The 16,246-nt window shown below is 43.2% G+C and overlaps 1 protein-coding gene across 4 annotated transcripts in view; it reads right to left on the bottom strand.

Moving 5' to 3' along the window:
• Window positions 1–504: 504 nt before the first annotated feature.
• RAD51B (RAD51 paralog B) overlaps window positions 505–16,246 on the bottom strand; it is a 607,462-nt gene continuing 591,720 nt past the window's right edge. For 2 of the 4 annotated variants that reach the window (XM_061182686.1, XM_061182688.1), the window contains 2 exons: window positions 10,707–10,785; window positions 505–948 (listed from right to left, as the gene is read on the bottom strand). In XM_061182686.1, the coding sequence (XP_061038669.1) occupies window positions 921–948; window positions 10,707–10,785 (107 nt within the window). In that variant the 3' untranslated portion in view covers window positions 505–920. Of the gene's footprint in view, window positions 949–6,832; window positions 6,922–10,706; window positions 10,786–16,246 lie in introns of those variants that run through there. The other 2 variants (XM_061182685.1, XM_061182687.1) reach the window with 1 other exon arrangement.

Below are 16,246 nucleotides of genomic sequence, written 5' to 3'. Positions count from 1 at the left end.
CTGGCTTTGAAGGGGCTGAAGCCCACAGCCTTGAAGCTTTGGTTGGAAACGTCATGGAAGAAGAAGGGGGTAGGCTGGGTGCTCTGCTAGAAACGACTGAATTATCCTATGGGTCACCAATTGATTTATTTGCTAATTGACTGGCCCAGCCTTGGGCTTTGGATCTAAAGAAATCATTTCATCCTTTATTAAATACTGCAGGAATCTCACTCTTTGTTCTGCAGGGCTCTACACAATGTACCAGCGAAACTTGAATTTACACCACAATAGGTGTACCACTAATGACCTTCCAAATGCCACTAATACCATACATGTCCCGCTTCTCAGTTGGATCCGAACCTGTCAGTGAATTCTGAGCCCATCGACCTCCCTCTGACAAAAGAGCAGACCCTCATGCCCATGCCCGCCCCCAGCCTCCCCCATCTTTCCATGATTTCATTTCTGAATCAGTTACTCTTTGGAGACCCCCATTCCTTTACACCTACTCTTTTTATTTAGTGGACAATACTTTATTCGGAAATGTTCCCTCCTGTAATTACAAACCCTGTTAGTCATCCTCCTCCTCTCCCCAGGGGGATTGTGGGCTTTAATTAATTAATGTGGTTAAACCGCTTTGAGGTGCCTGGTTGAAAGGCGCTATATAAGTGCAAATTATTATTATTATGGCTGTTGCCATCCCATGGCGGCAAAGCCTACAGCCCCAAGCATCTAGAGGCCCGAACAAAGGCCTCTTCATCTTCACCTTCCCTGCTAGGTCTGAGATGGCTGGCTCAATGGTAAGGAGGGGGGTGCAAATCTGTTACCATCTCAACAGCAATCAACTAATTAATCCCCATTATGTTGGCTTCCGTTTCCTTCTTCCAAGCAGCCCGGTCCTGTTTCATTTCACAAATCACGCCCCCATCAGCTCTAGACAAAGGTCATAGTGTCCCTATGGCCTCTGTTGGTCTAAAGGAAAAAAAAAAAAGAGAGAGAGAGAAGGAGAGAAAGAATGTTTGAAAAACCGTTGCTGTCATGAAATGCACTAACTTCTCACTAGCAGTCTAAATAAACCTCTCCTTCCGACGGCAGTCCTCTTACACACATACCTGTCTATTACCCAGGGAGCCAATGGCTTTGCAAACCTGAGACACCCAGAAACTCAGCACAGGTGTGGGTTAAGGCCCCACAGCCCTGGCTTGACTACCAATAGCTACAGACAAAAGGGGAGCCTTTCCGGGCTGGGTGGGAAGAGGTCATCCAGAGAAGCGGGAGCCCCTCTTCAGCTTCCTCTACTACCCCCCAGGTTTCCCCTGAGAAAGCCAGCTGCCATCTGTAGCCAGGAAGCCCTCACAAAGACCGGGGGGCCATGATTTAGATGTTTTGTGCTACACCTAGCACACCCCAGCCCTTAACAAATGCTTGGGGCTTCCACTACGAGGGGAGCCATTGAAAGCAGCCCTGTGGGGGAGACTTGGCCTCTCGAGGGGATGCTGCTGACCAAAATGCTCCTTACAAGGTTGTGCCCCAGACCCTTTGTTAGCGTGGACGTGGGTGAGCCTCAGGGGGTCATGTCTTCATCTGCCTCCATTTATCCTCCCTATTGAAGGGCTCCTTCAGGACATTGGTCAGTCTCTGTGGGAAGTGATTTGGAGAGCAACAAAAGAACTTGGGCCCTTTGGGGGGGCCTTCAGAATTCAGTAAACATCTGGACACGGAAGGCCAGGTTCTCAAGCAGTCTAGCTGGGGAGATGTCAAAAGAGAGAAAGAGCTGTGTGTGCAATGCAAGCTTTTAGTTCTGTGGCGACATTTGTTGTCGAAAAACACAGACGCTCCAGTAGGTAGATAGGAAGATTTTTCAAAAGCTCCTCTATTTGTCAGTTTTTGTGAGTGCCGTGCACTATTTGTCAGTTCTCATGGCATGTGTGAGGAAACTGAAGTTTCACATGGCTAGGGAGAAGCATGTGATGGATCTTCTGATTCTGTATGGACTCTGAATGACCCAAGGTTGCATAAGCCTGTCCTGGGAATTGTTGTTAAGCATTTCTGTTTTCCTTGAGATTTGTAAAGCACTTTTTAGTCAAGGTGATTTGTTGGCTTCTCATCATGAGCACATTTTAATTGACAAAAAAAATGAAGTACCGAGGCTAAGTGATTTACACTTCATCACATGATAAACTTCAGGATCTGAACTCTTGACTCTCAATGTTCCCTTTATTGTTGAATCAATCCATTTAGAACACATTAGTCAGCATGATTCAACATTAGTCACATGGCACTAATCAGCATTCCCCAGCGTGCCCAAATCTATCCTCAAACAGCAAAAGAAACTGGCTTCTGTCAAGAGACAATGGAATGCCGTTTTCGTCAGTATTCAGGAGCTGACATCCAGTTCAAGTACCATGTCCTCTCAGGAACCTTCCTCAGTCATCCTAGATGGAATGAGTCTATTTCCTCTATCCTTTCAAATCCCATTGTTTGAACCTTGATAATAGGTGTGGCAGTTTGCTTTTGATTGCACATTTTGTTTTTGAGCTAACTAGATTGTGAGCTACTAAAAAAAAGGGACCATTTTTTTTTTTTTTCAGCCTATCTTGTCAGAGCACCATGGTTTACAAACGATAGATGTTTGAGAAATACCTGCTTAACTGAACTCACTGAAATGGAGCTTAAGTCATATTCCAGAAAGAACTCCAAGTCCTTTTGGAAGAGGTTTTCAAAGAAAATCAACAACCTGAATTGATTTAACATCTTTTGATATTATTACCTGGGCATTTTCACAAATGCAAATTGTTAACTGTTAATTGTTAAAGATAGCTAAACGGCTTCCCGGTTCTAAAAGAGGAGGGTGGATCTCGTCTAACTACAGTCCAGGCCTTGGAATAAAGTTTTTCTCTATAACCTTATTCCAACTGACATTTTGTTCCATGGCTTTTTGTTTGTTTGGTTTTTGGGTTTTTTTGTTTGTTTAAGTGGAGACAGGAGAAAACATTTTGGAAAAAAAAAGTGTTTAGTCTATGACTTTGGAACCAAATTTATACCCTGCCTTGTGCTATAAGCACTAGTAGCTCTTGTTCAAGTATCTTTCTTGAATAGTGCACAATAGCAAAACGTGTACTAAGTTTTTGCTTGACAGAGATTCTGTCTTGGGAGGGGGAACAAGATTTCTGGGTGCTGATCTTTGGTGGCATTACTGACTGTGATACTCTACTCCTCTGCTCTAGACTCTGCCAAAGAAGGTCCTGATAGCATTTTAAATATATAATATTTTTTCTTTTTTTTAAGAACAGAAAAGAGTTTTATTTGAGCCAAATTGAGTACTAGGCTGGAACCCTGCTTTCCAGATAACTCTGAGAAACTGCAATATTTATGTTGCATTTCAACATTATGCAACAAGTCCAGCCCTAGGGTCTGTACTATTGTACGCTGGGGCCTAATCTCTGCAACTGGGCTCTTCTGAAAGAAATGTGTCACTAAATATTCATCTCCTCTTCTCTCTCATGATAATAGAACTCCCGAAATTTAGGTGGGCACATGGCCACCGAGATTAACAACTACATTTTCCAGTCTTTCTTTCCATATATCGGTAGATTGGCAGATATAATATGTGTAACTTCTGGTAAATATCCTTAAAGGAATGGGGTTGCCGTTTCCTCCCACCAAATCTCTACCCCACACAACTCCTGCTACCTGGATGCAGGACATGATACTGAGCTATTTTGGACCATGACAACAAGGGCAACATCCTAGGTATGATGGAGCAACAAGCTAAGAGCCGGGGCCCCTGGACCAACATGTGGGGCCAAGCTGCCATACCAGCTCTGGACTGCATTCCTCCACAGTGCTATGTGAGAAAGCAGTCAACCTCTACCTTGTACACCACTGTTAATCTAGGTTGTGGTTCCACCCAGCCAAATTTATAACCCAACTATACTTAGGAAATTTCTTGAGGAATCACTGTATCAATGTGACTGTTCCATCTTAGCTTAGGATTTCAGGATTCAAGATTCAGGATGGGCCTAGAGTATCCCAACAGAGGCTCATGAAGCCTGAGAGATAAGTTGTCACAGGGGCTGCCATGATGGAAGACAAGGGGGCCCAAATTCATTTCCGATTTTATAAAAATCTTAGGAGCCCAGGCTGAGTACTTGGGAATGCCTACAAACCCAATTTTGAGGCAGTGAACATCACTTCACCTTTCTGGAACTCAGTTCCCTCACCTGAAAATGAAGGTGATGAATGGAACGAAAAGGTCCCTTTCTGGGAGATGTATATAGTTAACTTTAGGAGGAGTAGAATAATTTCTGTCAGTTAATCATGTAAGTATATGCATAAAGCACATGCACTGTGCAGAAGTCCCCTCTAGAAGCTATGGAAACTTACACCCCAATGGCGGAGATAAAAGAGGCAGCCATAAAAAAACACAAGAAGATTGCCCATGGAAACATGACGGTGAATTTATAATGATAGGAATTGGTACACTATTTCCAGAAGAAGTGTAAATTGGTAAACCTCTTTGGAGAACAATTTGAAAGTATATAGTAAAGATAAAAATGTGCATTCCCTGACTAGCCATTCTACTTTTTGATATATACCTAGAGAAACCCTCACACCTGCATACCAAGAAACATGGGCAACAGGATTCATTAAGTTAACAAATAATCAAAATTTTTGTCAATAGGGGAATGGATAACATGTGGTACATTCATACAATGGATATGGATACCTCAGTTAAAATGAAAGAACATGATCTATGCGTATCAACACGGATATGTTGCAAAAACATAATGCTAAGTGAAAAAAGCAAGCTGTGGAATGATGGTATAATAAACCATTTATGAAAATTTAGGATGCACTCAAAACAAATCTGATGTTTGGATTCACATATATGTAGAAAAGTTTTTCAGAATGGGGAGAAGGATATACATCAAACCCTGGAGAGCTTTTACTTCTGTGGAGGAGTGTAGGGGAGAGAAGGAATGGACTTGGGATAGGAGCAAAGGAGTTTTGAATTTTGTAAGGTTTTATCCCTGTAATTAAAAAAAAATCTGAAATTAGGAGTTTGGGATTAACATATACACACTGCTATATATAAAATAGATAAACAACAAGGACCTACTGTATTGTATAGGGAACTATACTCAATATCTTATAATAACCTATAATGGAAAAGAATCTGAAAAAGAATATATATGTATAACTGAATCACTTTGCTGTACACCTGAAACAACACTGTAAATCAACTATACTTCGATTAAAAAAAATCTGAAAAATAAATGATAAAATATTAACATCTGTTAATTCTGGATGTTAGAGTCATGGGTTTGCTTTATTATTTTCTATAATGTTCAGTATTTAAAGTATGTTTTCCACATTGAAAACAAAATCTCTCTTTGAGGCTAACAGTGAGAGGAAAAGAAAGGACCAAGGAAAGGGTCAGTGCGGGACGATGTCATGGAGGGAGGGGATGTGAAGTGAATGTTGAAAGAGAAGGAGAGACTCTGCAGATGGGAGCCCTGCCTCTCTGCCCTGGGAAGCACCTCGTGGAGGGGCAGGCAGAAGCAGCTCAGGACAATACGACAGGCCTGCTCTGCCCTCTCCTCCGTGACCTGTGCGAGCGAGTTCACTCTGCTCCACTGAATCCCAGGGCTCTCTGCCAGGCTCCCCAAAGCATGCCAGGCTGTGCCAGGTGTGTGGGTGATATTTACCAAGCAGACACCTCCATACATGGATGGAAACAGACTGAGATTCTTCTGCGTCACTTTGAGTCCACTGGGCAGAAACATTTAGATGGGTTACTGATTCTAAATGAAATCTGATGAAATCAGATCATGGTATTTGGGGAAAAAGAATTTTTCAATGAATCATCCAGTTGGCTCAGTGACTAAGAAAATGGGGTGGAAGAATGTAACTCAACTTTGTGACAAAGGAACAAACAGAGGAGATTAATGCCTTTCCAACATGCTTCGAAAGGTGGTCAACTAACCACTCTTGATTTTACAAGAAAGATGAGGCACATAGCTTTCCAGCTCTTAAAAAAAATCACTGTTTCTTTGTTTTCTGGTTTATTCCGAGTCCCAATACTGGGTTATAGTATAGGGACTGGTTGGAAAAACAGAAAACTAGCTTTGTTTCTAGACTTCTCTGGACCCATCTCAGGGCGCTCTGGGCTCCCCTGAGCTTCCCTAGCCCCACCCCAAGGTTTATGCTGCTCATTCAAACCTAAACTAATAAGAATAGCACCAGAATCCAGATTCAACCTGTCTTACCTGATCTTTATTTTTTTTAAACAATATAAAAGCACATAATTCTGTCCTGTTGAGAAACTAAGCTGTTGTCCTCTATCCTGTTCAAAACAACTTGGTTTACGTTTTTCAAACGCTTCCTAGATTCCTAAGGAAAAGGTGAGTGTAGGGCAAGGGAAAAGTGAACAAGGAGGAGTCCCCCTGAGCTCACCTCTGCCTTTTCCCTGGCCAACCCCTCCTAGAGCATCTCCTTCTTCGCCAAGTCGGCAGGCCTTTATTGCCTGGAGCCCCATGAAAGCCAGGATGGCTCCGGGAGACCCAGGCCCTGGGTTTTCCCTTTGCTTTCTGTAGCATCGGCAACGGCCTGACTGCTTTCAAGTACAGAATCTTTATTCCTGGCCTTGACAAAGAGGTCCAGGGACCCCAGCTGTGCTCTGGGTGGCACAACATTTGTGGCTTGCTGGGGAAGCAAAGGACACGACCAGAACAGATGTGGGTCAAGTTGGAGTTCACTGTAAACGCCCCTTTCCCTTCTGCAGCCATGCGGTTCTGTGGACCCACTCCATGCAAGCCGATTCCCGAAGCCAAGTCCCGCTTTTTCCTCTCCACTAGGTCCCGGCACCCCTTAGCCTCTCTCTGGGCTGGTCAAGCCTCTAAGCTTTCCCACTCAGTGAACAGTGGGATTTCATGGTGAACTCTGGGAACAAAAGGAAAAATGGATTAAAGGGATCTTCCCCGACCCCCTCCACCTTTCCCACTTCAGTTGCACAAAATAGCTGAACTTTCCCTCTGCTGGGACCTGGCCCCTCTCAGAGTCTGAACCATCAGCAAGTTGGGGGCTGTGAGATCCCTCTCCTTTGGGGCCCAAAAGCTTCCAGGGTCTGGGGCCCAAGTATTTCCAGAGTCTTGGGCCCAACCAGAAGAGGCCAGGATCCCGGACCAGTGCGAGGACAGACAAAGAAGATGCAAACAGCACGGTATTACCATGGTAATAGCCTGAGCCAGGCGGCCTCCTGAAGATGCTGGAGGGTGGGTTTTCTTTCTTTTTCTTTTCTTTTTTTTTTTTTCTTGCAAAAGGAGAATAGTTCCACTTTCTATTTTACTACAACAATAGCATGGACCGGCTCCTTCAAGTGTTTAAAAAGCAGCCTGAGAAATCTCTATACCAAGCCCCTCAGTCTCTCCAGCCTGCCGTTTTATTGTCCCTCCCATCCCAGTGAACAAAGGGGCGGGAAGGCTGTAAGGCCCCCAGTTGTCGGCTGTTCTCAGCATCCTAATCCTTGAGAACCGGGGAGGGGAATGGCCTGTGGAGCCGGTAAATCGAATGTTGGCCTCACCTTTTATTCCCTCCCTCTGCCTCTGCACTCAGGAGCTCTTCAGGTAGTATAAAACCTCCTGGTTAGCAGGCTGGTAGGAATCTTGGGGCTTTCTAAGGGGATGAAAGGCTCCCAGCGATCATTCCCACATTCACTAACAGCCCTGCTCCCCACCCAGAAAACCAGGGTAGCCCGTTTGCATTATTCTTTACTGCCACTTCAGGCTAGCTCCATTACAAAGACGGAATGTTGAGCCACAGTGGCTGGGCTGGCAGTTTCCTGTTCAGTTGGTACCACAGGAGCTGCCCTCCCTCTTCCAGCCCTTCCCCTCTCTGTCTCTATGCCCCTCAGACATGGCTTGCATACCCCCTCCCGGAGCTGTAGGTACCAACCTCCATGCCACCTCAGGACTATTGTGCCAGAGCAACCCCTCACACAAGAAAAGTTTCTTGGCCTTGATATCTGGTACCTTTCCAAGGTTATCACCCAGGGATCAAAGGTTTCTTTGCTTTAAACCTGGGGAATGGTGCAGGTGTTTTTTTAGCTCAGTCATCTGGTAAGACTGGGGGCAAAAATAAGCTTTTATGTTCTGGTTTGTGGAGATCTCAAGGGTAGAACTCTCCTGAACTAAGTGAATGATAAGTACACCATCTCCTTGGAGGATCAGATAAAGGTGAAGTGGGAAGGCCTTTAGAGATCACCCAGGCCGATGACTGCAATCCAAGTAAGAAAAACATTTTGCACTGCAACCTCTGTACATAAACTCATCATGCACGTACACACACACAATCACACAAGAAATATTTCATGAAACAGTACAATATGTGTGTTATAATATGTTATTTTCCATTCTCTATTTCTTTTTTTTTTTTTTAATGCTGGTTATGATTCCTTAATTTTATTTCATGACCCACCAATGGGTTGCAAAACAGTTTGCAAAGCACTGAATCAAGGTCAACATTGTCTTTTTCAAGCCGACAAAACTAGGATGCTAGAGATTTTCTCAAGAACCTACCAGAGCTGGAATGGAAATCAAGGTGGTCTCTCTAATACAGGAGGGATCGCCATTTTTCTGAGGATCAGAGCTCCTTTTTGTTTCCCCAAAGCCTTGGGAGCACATAGCCAGAGGGGAGGGAATGCCCAGAGGTTTGCATTAAGTGGCATTGCTGACAGGGGCAGAGGGTTCTGCCACCTCCAAAAAACCTCAGAGAGGAAGGTGTAGTTTCAAAAGCAAATAGGTGAGGCTCTGAAATCTCCCAGACATTTTTATTTACTGGTTGGGATTCTTGCATCATCAGACACTTTCCTGAATGTTTCTCTTTCCTGGACACCCAGCTCCAGGTCAGCCTCCTTTAGTAATCCACTTTCTCCCGTTTTCCAACTATTTCTAATAGTCTTTCTTTGTAGTTTCTCAACCCCTACCAATTCATTGTAGTTCCAGTTTCTAAATACTTTCTCTAAACAATTTCCTCCTTCCTGTCAAAATCATGATCTTAGCAATGAGAGTCAGAGAGGCAATTCTATGTACCTTGTTCCCACAAATATTATCCAAAAGTTATCCAAATAAGACCATGCTTTCAAATGTTATTTACCAAAATGCCGAGTGATCAAGATACAGGCACCAACCATATCAAGGCTCTCCTACAAGCCATCTGGGCAGAACTGGCCCTTTTCCTCCTGAAATTATCTTGTAATCTTCCATAGAACTTCTTGAAATCTTCATCTAAAATTGCTATTTACTAGACTTCTAATCTTTTAAGAAACGCTCTAAAAATGAAGAGCCAAAGGGCACACTGTGCACTGGGTAAACACAAGTCCAGCTTTCTGATTGCTTATTACTTATACACCCTTAGAGAGTCTGTAACAAAGGGGCCTGCTGTTTGCTTTGCTTAATCTGGTCTTAAAATCTCTGCTGCTTTGTCAGAAAACAATATTTGCAATTGTAAAAAAAATATTTACCAAGGAACTTAGATAGCATAAGTCAAAGGCTAAGAGTCAAAGGTCAGTAGTTCTTACTCCAAATTTCCCTGGACCCGAGTGCCTGCTGTGGAGCTCAGCTGCACCAAACAAACACGCTGCTTTCTGGGTCCATTAAGAAGTGGACGTTTTAGAAGGAGAGGAAAAGGAAGGCTGCAGCCTGTTCCTCAGTCGGAAGCATGAACTGTCTAGCCTGCCCCACAAAAGTCCTGCTAGATCTTTGCAATGCAATGTGTCTCCGTGGGGATATTGTAAGGACTTACCCTGTTTCACAAACTTGGGAAAAATACTCAGCTTACAAAATCCTAAAGGGCAGATATTCCTCCCATGGACAGCAATGACAACATGCTCCTCTGTGGTTCCGGCTAGATGGGCACCTACGCATCTCCTGGGGTAGGGCCTCCTGCCTGACAGCGGGGGACAGACGTGTATCCTGAGCACTTCTGTGGGGACCCTTCTTAATCTACAAAGCTGTCTGGGACATCTGACCCTGTGGGCTAAGTTCAGTGGGGTTTGAATTTACCCCCTCCTGTTCATTGTTTTCTGCAGACCTGCCATTGGATGCCTTTCCTAACCACCCGAGGACCCAGCATCTGGGAATGATGCCCCTCAATCCACTTTTCCCCCTGTTTGTTGAATTAGTTCTAGGTTGTGGCCTTGGGGGGCTCTACCATGAGCCAGAACTCAGGCCCGTGTCACAAAGTGCAGGTCTGCAAGGCCTGGTCCCCAGTCGGGACTTGAGCACAGTGGGAGGAAATGGAGTAACCAGAAGGAGGCCGAGGAAGTAGCGCTCGTGAAGCCATGACGTTCCTCCACCCGCTAAGTGAGAAGGCTCTGAGGCAGGGCTGGGCCCTCCACGCTGGTGTCAGAGACCTACCTCCTGGTCCCTCACCCCATGGAATCTGCAAAGAGGACTGGGGTGGTTGCAGTTCCTAGCCTACTCGATCTGTCCCTCATTCTTGGGTTGTCTGTTAGGAAATTCTATAGTTCTCCGTAACCTCTGTCAAAGTCTTGCCACAATTGCCAGTCTCTCTTATCTTATCAGGATAAACGTCACTGGTCAATTCTTCTTGGCCTTTGATTCCGTCCCAAAGGAGCTTCTATCAGGAGCACAGCAGTAATTATCACCCACAATGGGCAGCACTGAGCATAACCAGCCTAAAGAAATGGCTTAATCCGAGAATCTTACCTTGAAGAACCAGGCCTTCCTTCTCGATGGTGTAGACAAATGTGGTGAAGGTCGCCAGAGGGGACTTGGCAATGAGAATCTGCACAGAAAGCATATTTGCTCAGGATTAGTCAAAGGAAATAGAGATGAGCCTCTATTCATTCCTATTCCCACTTTGAAACAAAGTGGGAACATGTGACTATAAACTGTGAGGTTTATTTATTGTGAAATTATTTCAGAAACAAATGAGTATTATTCCTTCAGTCAACTGATCATCTTGGAAGGCTGTACATCAATTCCAACTGTTCTACTACTGAATGCCATATTCTTGAACCAGTTCTAGACATAAGTTTCATTATGATATCGCATGTCTAAATAGCCACCTTTCTGCCCAAAGATAAATTTAGCCTGATTGCCTAATTTCATTCATAAATTTAGCTATTTTACTAAAAAAATAAAATAAAATCTACCCCTAAAAGATAAAGATTTAACATCACTGCAAATATTCAAAATGACTTGGTAAAGGCAGAGCCATGATAAGTTGCTTTGTTGGCCCCAAGTCTTCACCAAGTCTGTATTCACACCCTTAGCCATGTGACTACATTCCCTCTTACATGAGGTGTAGAGTATTTCCCATGGCCCTGGACTGTGGGTTTGGCCACATGACTTGCTTTGAATAACAGACTGTGCCAATTCTTAGCCTAGGCCTCAAGAAGCCTCACGTAACTCCACTTGTTCTTTTACGCTTCTGCTGCTGCCAGAGAGAAAGATGTTCAAGATAATCTGTTATCTCATAAGGAGAATGAGAGACACTTGACCCAGAGCTGGCCAGCCAGGCCCAGTCTAAATAGCCGACCCCCAGGAGACCCACATACACATTGGTTAAATGCTTATGACTGTATGCATGACTCTGTGATTTTGATGATGTTGTCACGAAGTATTATTGCGGTGAGAGTTTACTGCTATATCAGCCAACATAAAATATCAAAAATATTTTGAGCAATGGCATTCTCCTAAGAACACCCACTTTAAAGGGGATGGTCATTTGGTCGTTAAAAAAATTACTGTCATTAACACCCATTATCACACTTCATATGATTCCACAGAACCTCTAAGAACTGGCAGATTATTTTATTATAACATTTCTCCTGAAGGAAGATGAATATTCACTTTCCGTTTTACAAATTAACATCATCAAAAAATAGTGATAGGTTGGCACAGAGCCACTTAGGTAATCAGGGAGGCAGGGGAGAAGGAAGAAATAATTTCAAATAACCAAAAGGCTTACATGTACTATCTCAATCTATCTCAATTCAACAAGCATTTACTGACTGTCAACTATGAGAAATGGTTGAAAAGAATGGTAGAAAGACCACAGGTTGAAGTCATGGAGTTTGAATCTATGCTCTTCCATTAATCAGCTCAGTGCCTGTGGCAGCGCCTGTGATCTCCCCCAGTCGCCACCCTTTTCCAGTTAGTTAACAACTCGCCAGGTTTCAACATTTTTCTGCCTCTTTTGCAACTAGGTGTGGCTATGTGGCTAAGTTTTGACTAACAGAATGTGAGTACAAGTGACAGGTAGAACTTCTGGATTATAGGAAAATTATGGGCTCTTCACTTTCCCTTTCCCTCTTCCCAAGGGCAGGAACCAGCTTCAGCCACATCCTGGGGGATGATGAAGCAATATGGGAGAAGGAAGCTGGGTGACCTGATGAATCAGCAAAGCCTACCACCTGGGGTCACCTGTCCAGCTCAGTACAGAGCCACTTGTCTGAACCACCGTATTTCAGATGTCTGTTACTATGGTGTAGCCTGAATTCTACCCAGTACTGAGGCTCTGGACAACCTCACCTTTTTGAGTCTCAGTTTCCTTATAGGTAAAATGGGGATAACAACACCCACCTAAATGAGATTATTTTGAGGATTAAATTAAGTATATAAAATGCTTGTGTCAAACTAAGAACCTTAGTTTGAACATTTCCAACCAACTCACCACATGTTTCCCAAGTACCACTTAACTTTTACTCACCAAAAACCAATATACTTTGCTTTTACCAGAAGGATTCAACTCAAGGTGAATCTCAACTTTTATAACTGCTCTAAAGTTACCTAGGTAAATTTGCTCATCATTCTCAGAACCAATGAGTAGATGGTATAAGTGGGCATTTACATCTTCACATCAAAAACCTCTCACCTGAAAATTAAGGTGGAACATTTCTCACAGAGATAGTTTAGGGATGGTTCAATGTGAGTTTATGGATGCCCCTTGGTAGGGGAATCGCATGGTGGAAGAGAGGACAGTGCTTCTCAAGCTTTAATGTTGGTTTGAATCACCTGCAGGTCCTGTTGACATGCAGATTCTGATTCAGTAGGTTTTGAGTGTGGCTTGAGAGTCTGTCTTTCTAGCAAGATCCTAGGAGATGCTGATGCTGTGGTCCATAGACCACATTTTGAATAGCCAGGTTCAGGAAATTAGCCTGATTGAAGAATCGAAGATGGAGAAGAAAGAGACGGGAATCCTGGAGTTAGTTAGGAAGCTACTGTAATAATTCAGGCACGAGATGACAAGAGCCTAAACCACAGGTGTGTCAGGAAGAATGGGAAAAAAGGAAATGGAGAACAGAAATATAAATCCTTTAGCTCAAAGAGCAATAGAAATAAACATATCCCAAACCTCAGATCTTTACTGCCTGCATGAAAAAATTGGACATGAAACCAAAAAGGTATAAATAAACAGTATTCAATAAAGTATCACACTAAATTTTTGAAAATTTATTTTATAGACCACAGGATCTGAGACTCAGACAAAAGGATGTGATATTCCAATGCAACCACTAAATGACATCTGAGCCTAAGCCTTTCAGCTCAGTGGCGCTACCTCCATCATCTGACAACTTCCTCCCCCAGGGAGCTCAGGCCCACTCTGTGAACATGACCAGAGCCCCAGCCAGAAGGACCTCACACGAAGGGACCTCATACCTGGAAGTACCTCCCTTCCAGGAAATCAAGGGGTTTGGACAGGTCATTGATTAATGCCCTGTCCCTCCCAAGCAGGGTTTAAAATGGGTTATCAAAATGATGATTGCATGCAGTTAGAAAGAGGAAGTGATCAGTTACGCCAGATGAATTCCACTTCCTTTTTTGGCAAAGAACTTCCAGATTGATAGATCAGAGGGCTACCACCAGCATGAACTATCTGATTTTCAGCAAAAAATGTAACAAATTCTCAGTAGCCTCCTAGATAAAGTGAAAACAAGTTGGGCTGGATGCTAACACCATTAAGTGGATTTGAAAGTGACCAAAAGATCAATAGCAATCTGGTGAGGGGTAACAACCTCTAGTAGAATGTACTTGATTCTATCCTTAGTCCTATCATATTAAACATTTTTACTGACCTGAATGAGGATACTGATGTATTCAACTGTTATATTCAATCTATACAACACATTTGGGATCCAGCAGGGAATAGAACTGACAAAAATTGCTACCTTAATAGAGCTTACATTCTAAAGGAGGCAAAAGATTATATACAAAATGAATAAGTAGTGGAATATATGGCATATTAGATGATTATATGTGCTATGGAGGAAAAATAGCAGAGAAAGAGTATAGGAAGTGTACTGGATCAAAAGAGGGGGTCAATTTAAAATAGGGTAGTAAGAGAGGACCTCCTTGAAAACGTGACATTTGGACTTGTGCATCATGTGACTAAACCAATTGATGGGATGCTGAATATGGTAACAGAAGACAAAAAAATTTAGGAGAAGAGTTACTATATTAGATTAGACAATCATTATATGAAAACAAATCTCAATTTGGTTACAGTGTTGGGACAAATCCTACAAATCTTTTAGGACACAATTTTATTGAAATATATGTAAGGCCTTGGCCTTAAGAATAGAGGACCAACTATTGGTTACAGAATGGGGAAGATGAGATTTAACATTCAGAAAATGAATTAGGTGTTGGTTTACTACAGTTCAATACCAGTTGGCTGTGAGATGTGGTTTGCAAAAATCTAGTGTGATCTCAGGTTATATCAATGGAGACATAGTATCTAGAACAAGGGAAGTATCTAGAACAAGGTTCTGCTCTTCTCATTCAGCAAACCATGCTGGGTGCAATTTGTTTGGATTGGAGCCCAAATTCCCACAGGGAAATGACAAACAAGAGAACAACTGGGGGAGAACCATCAAGGTGGTTAGACGCCCAAAGCAACCCATGACCACAAACACTTCAATGCAAACATGCTGGTAAGAGGCCTGGAGTGAAGGTGCATATTGCTTTTAATATGAGTTTTCTGACCTGGAGATTCTATAGTGTAACATAGTATAGAGGGGAAGTGTAAATTAGCTTTTTAGCCCAAGAGATTTCAGAAAAAAAAGTGATGCTTGCCACCTATCTTTGGGAATACATATTGACTCTTCCCTTTTTTAGACTTGAATGAGTACCCCATGCCCTTGTGCCTTTCAAACAATAAATTACCCTCTTATAAAGCAAACAACCCTCCCTAGCAGATACCTTAGGCTGTTCTGTTTTAGATGCTGTCAACCTATAAAGCTGGGGTGTTCTAATCACTGCCTGACTTGTGCTGTTGTCAGGTGTCCTTCTGTCTTCTTCAGTACATAAGCCCTGCAGGGAGGGCCTGGCTGCTTAATAAAATCCCGGGTCCTTAGTGAAAAAACTTTTATCATACTCAGCCATGTGTGCAGTGTGTGTAGCTGGCTTTGGAACCCTCTGAGGGTTCACGGAAATGCGTAGTTGGGTAAGAATGAGTATAGACCCATGCGGCTCCGAAAACCCTGGAACTCCACAAGACAGGTGTGTGGTATTGTGAGCCATAATCCCACTTCCTGCAAATAGCAAGATTGTTTTTTCTTGAATGTTTCCTTCATATCAGACAAGCTCGACTGTAGCTACGCCCTAATGGATACGCTTTCTCCTCTCTTCACCTATCCTTGCAAGGAACGTGTTCATCAATATTTTTAAATTATTCGAGGAACATTTAAGGTATACCTAATATGTACTAGGTGTTGGGTCCCAATTCCCACTACTGTCTGGAAGTAATTTCCATTATTTGTACCATCCACCCATCTACGCATGTACTTGTTCAACCCATAAACATTTACTGGGCAATTTCCCTTGTGCTAGGCACTGTTCTAGGTGCAGGGGACATAGCAGGGGGTAAGACAGATGAGGTCCTTGCTCTCATGGAGCTGACATTCTGGTGGCAGAAGATAATACAAGGAAGCCTTTAGGCCTTTGGGCTTTTTTTCACTTTGACCTTCTACTGTGAGCCCTTCATTCTTGGGCACTCATTCAGTCCGTCCATCAGCAAACATTTACTGAGTACCTACTATGGGTCAGGAGGATTCAGTTTGCGCTGTATGAATTTGCACTTTTTAAAAGACTGCCATCTGAGACACACAGATATAGAGAACAAACTAGTGGTTACCATGGGGCGGGGGGCTCAGAGGGGTGGGGGGAGGGGAGGTCTAAACTATTGGGTGTAAGATAGGCTCAAGGATGTACTGTACAATAGAAAAATATAGCCAGTATAT

Source organism: Eubalaena glacialis, chromosome 2 (assembly GCF_028564815.1).
Source record: "Eubalaena glacialis isolate mEubGla1 chromosome 2, mEubGla1.1.hap2.+ XY, whole genome shotgun sequence".
In the NCBI taxonomy this organism is placed as follows: domain Eukaryota; kingdom Metazoa; phylum Chordata; class Mammalia; order Artiodactyla; family Balaenidae; genus Eubalaena; species Eubalaena glacialis.
Note: the sequence above shows the minus strand (reverse complement) of the source record. Positions and strands in the feature narration are given on the sequence as shown.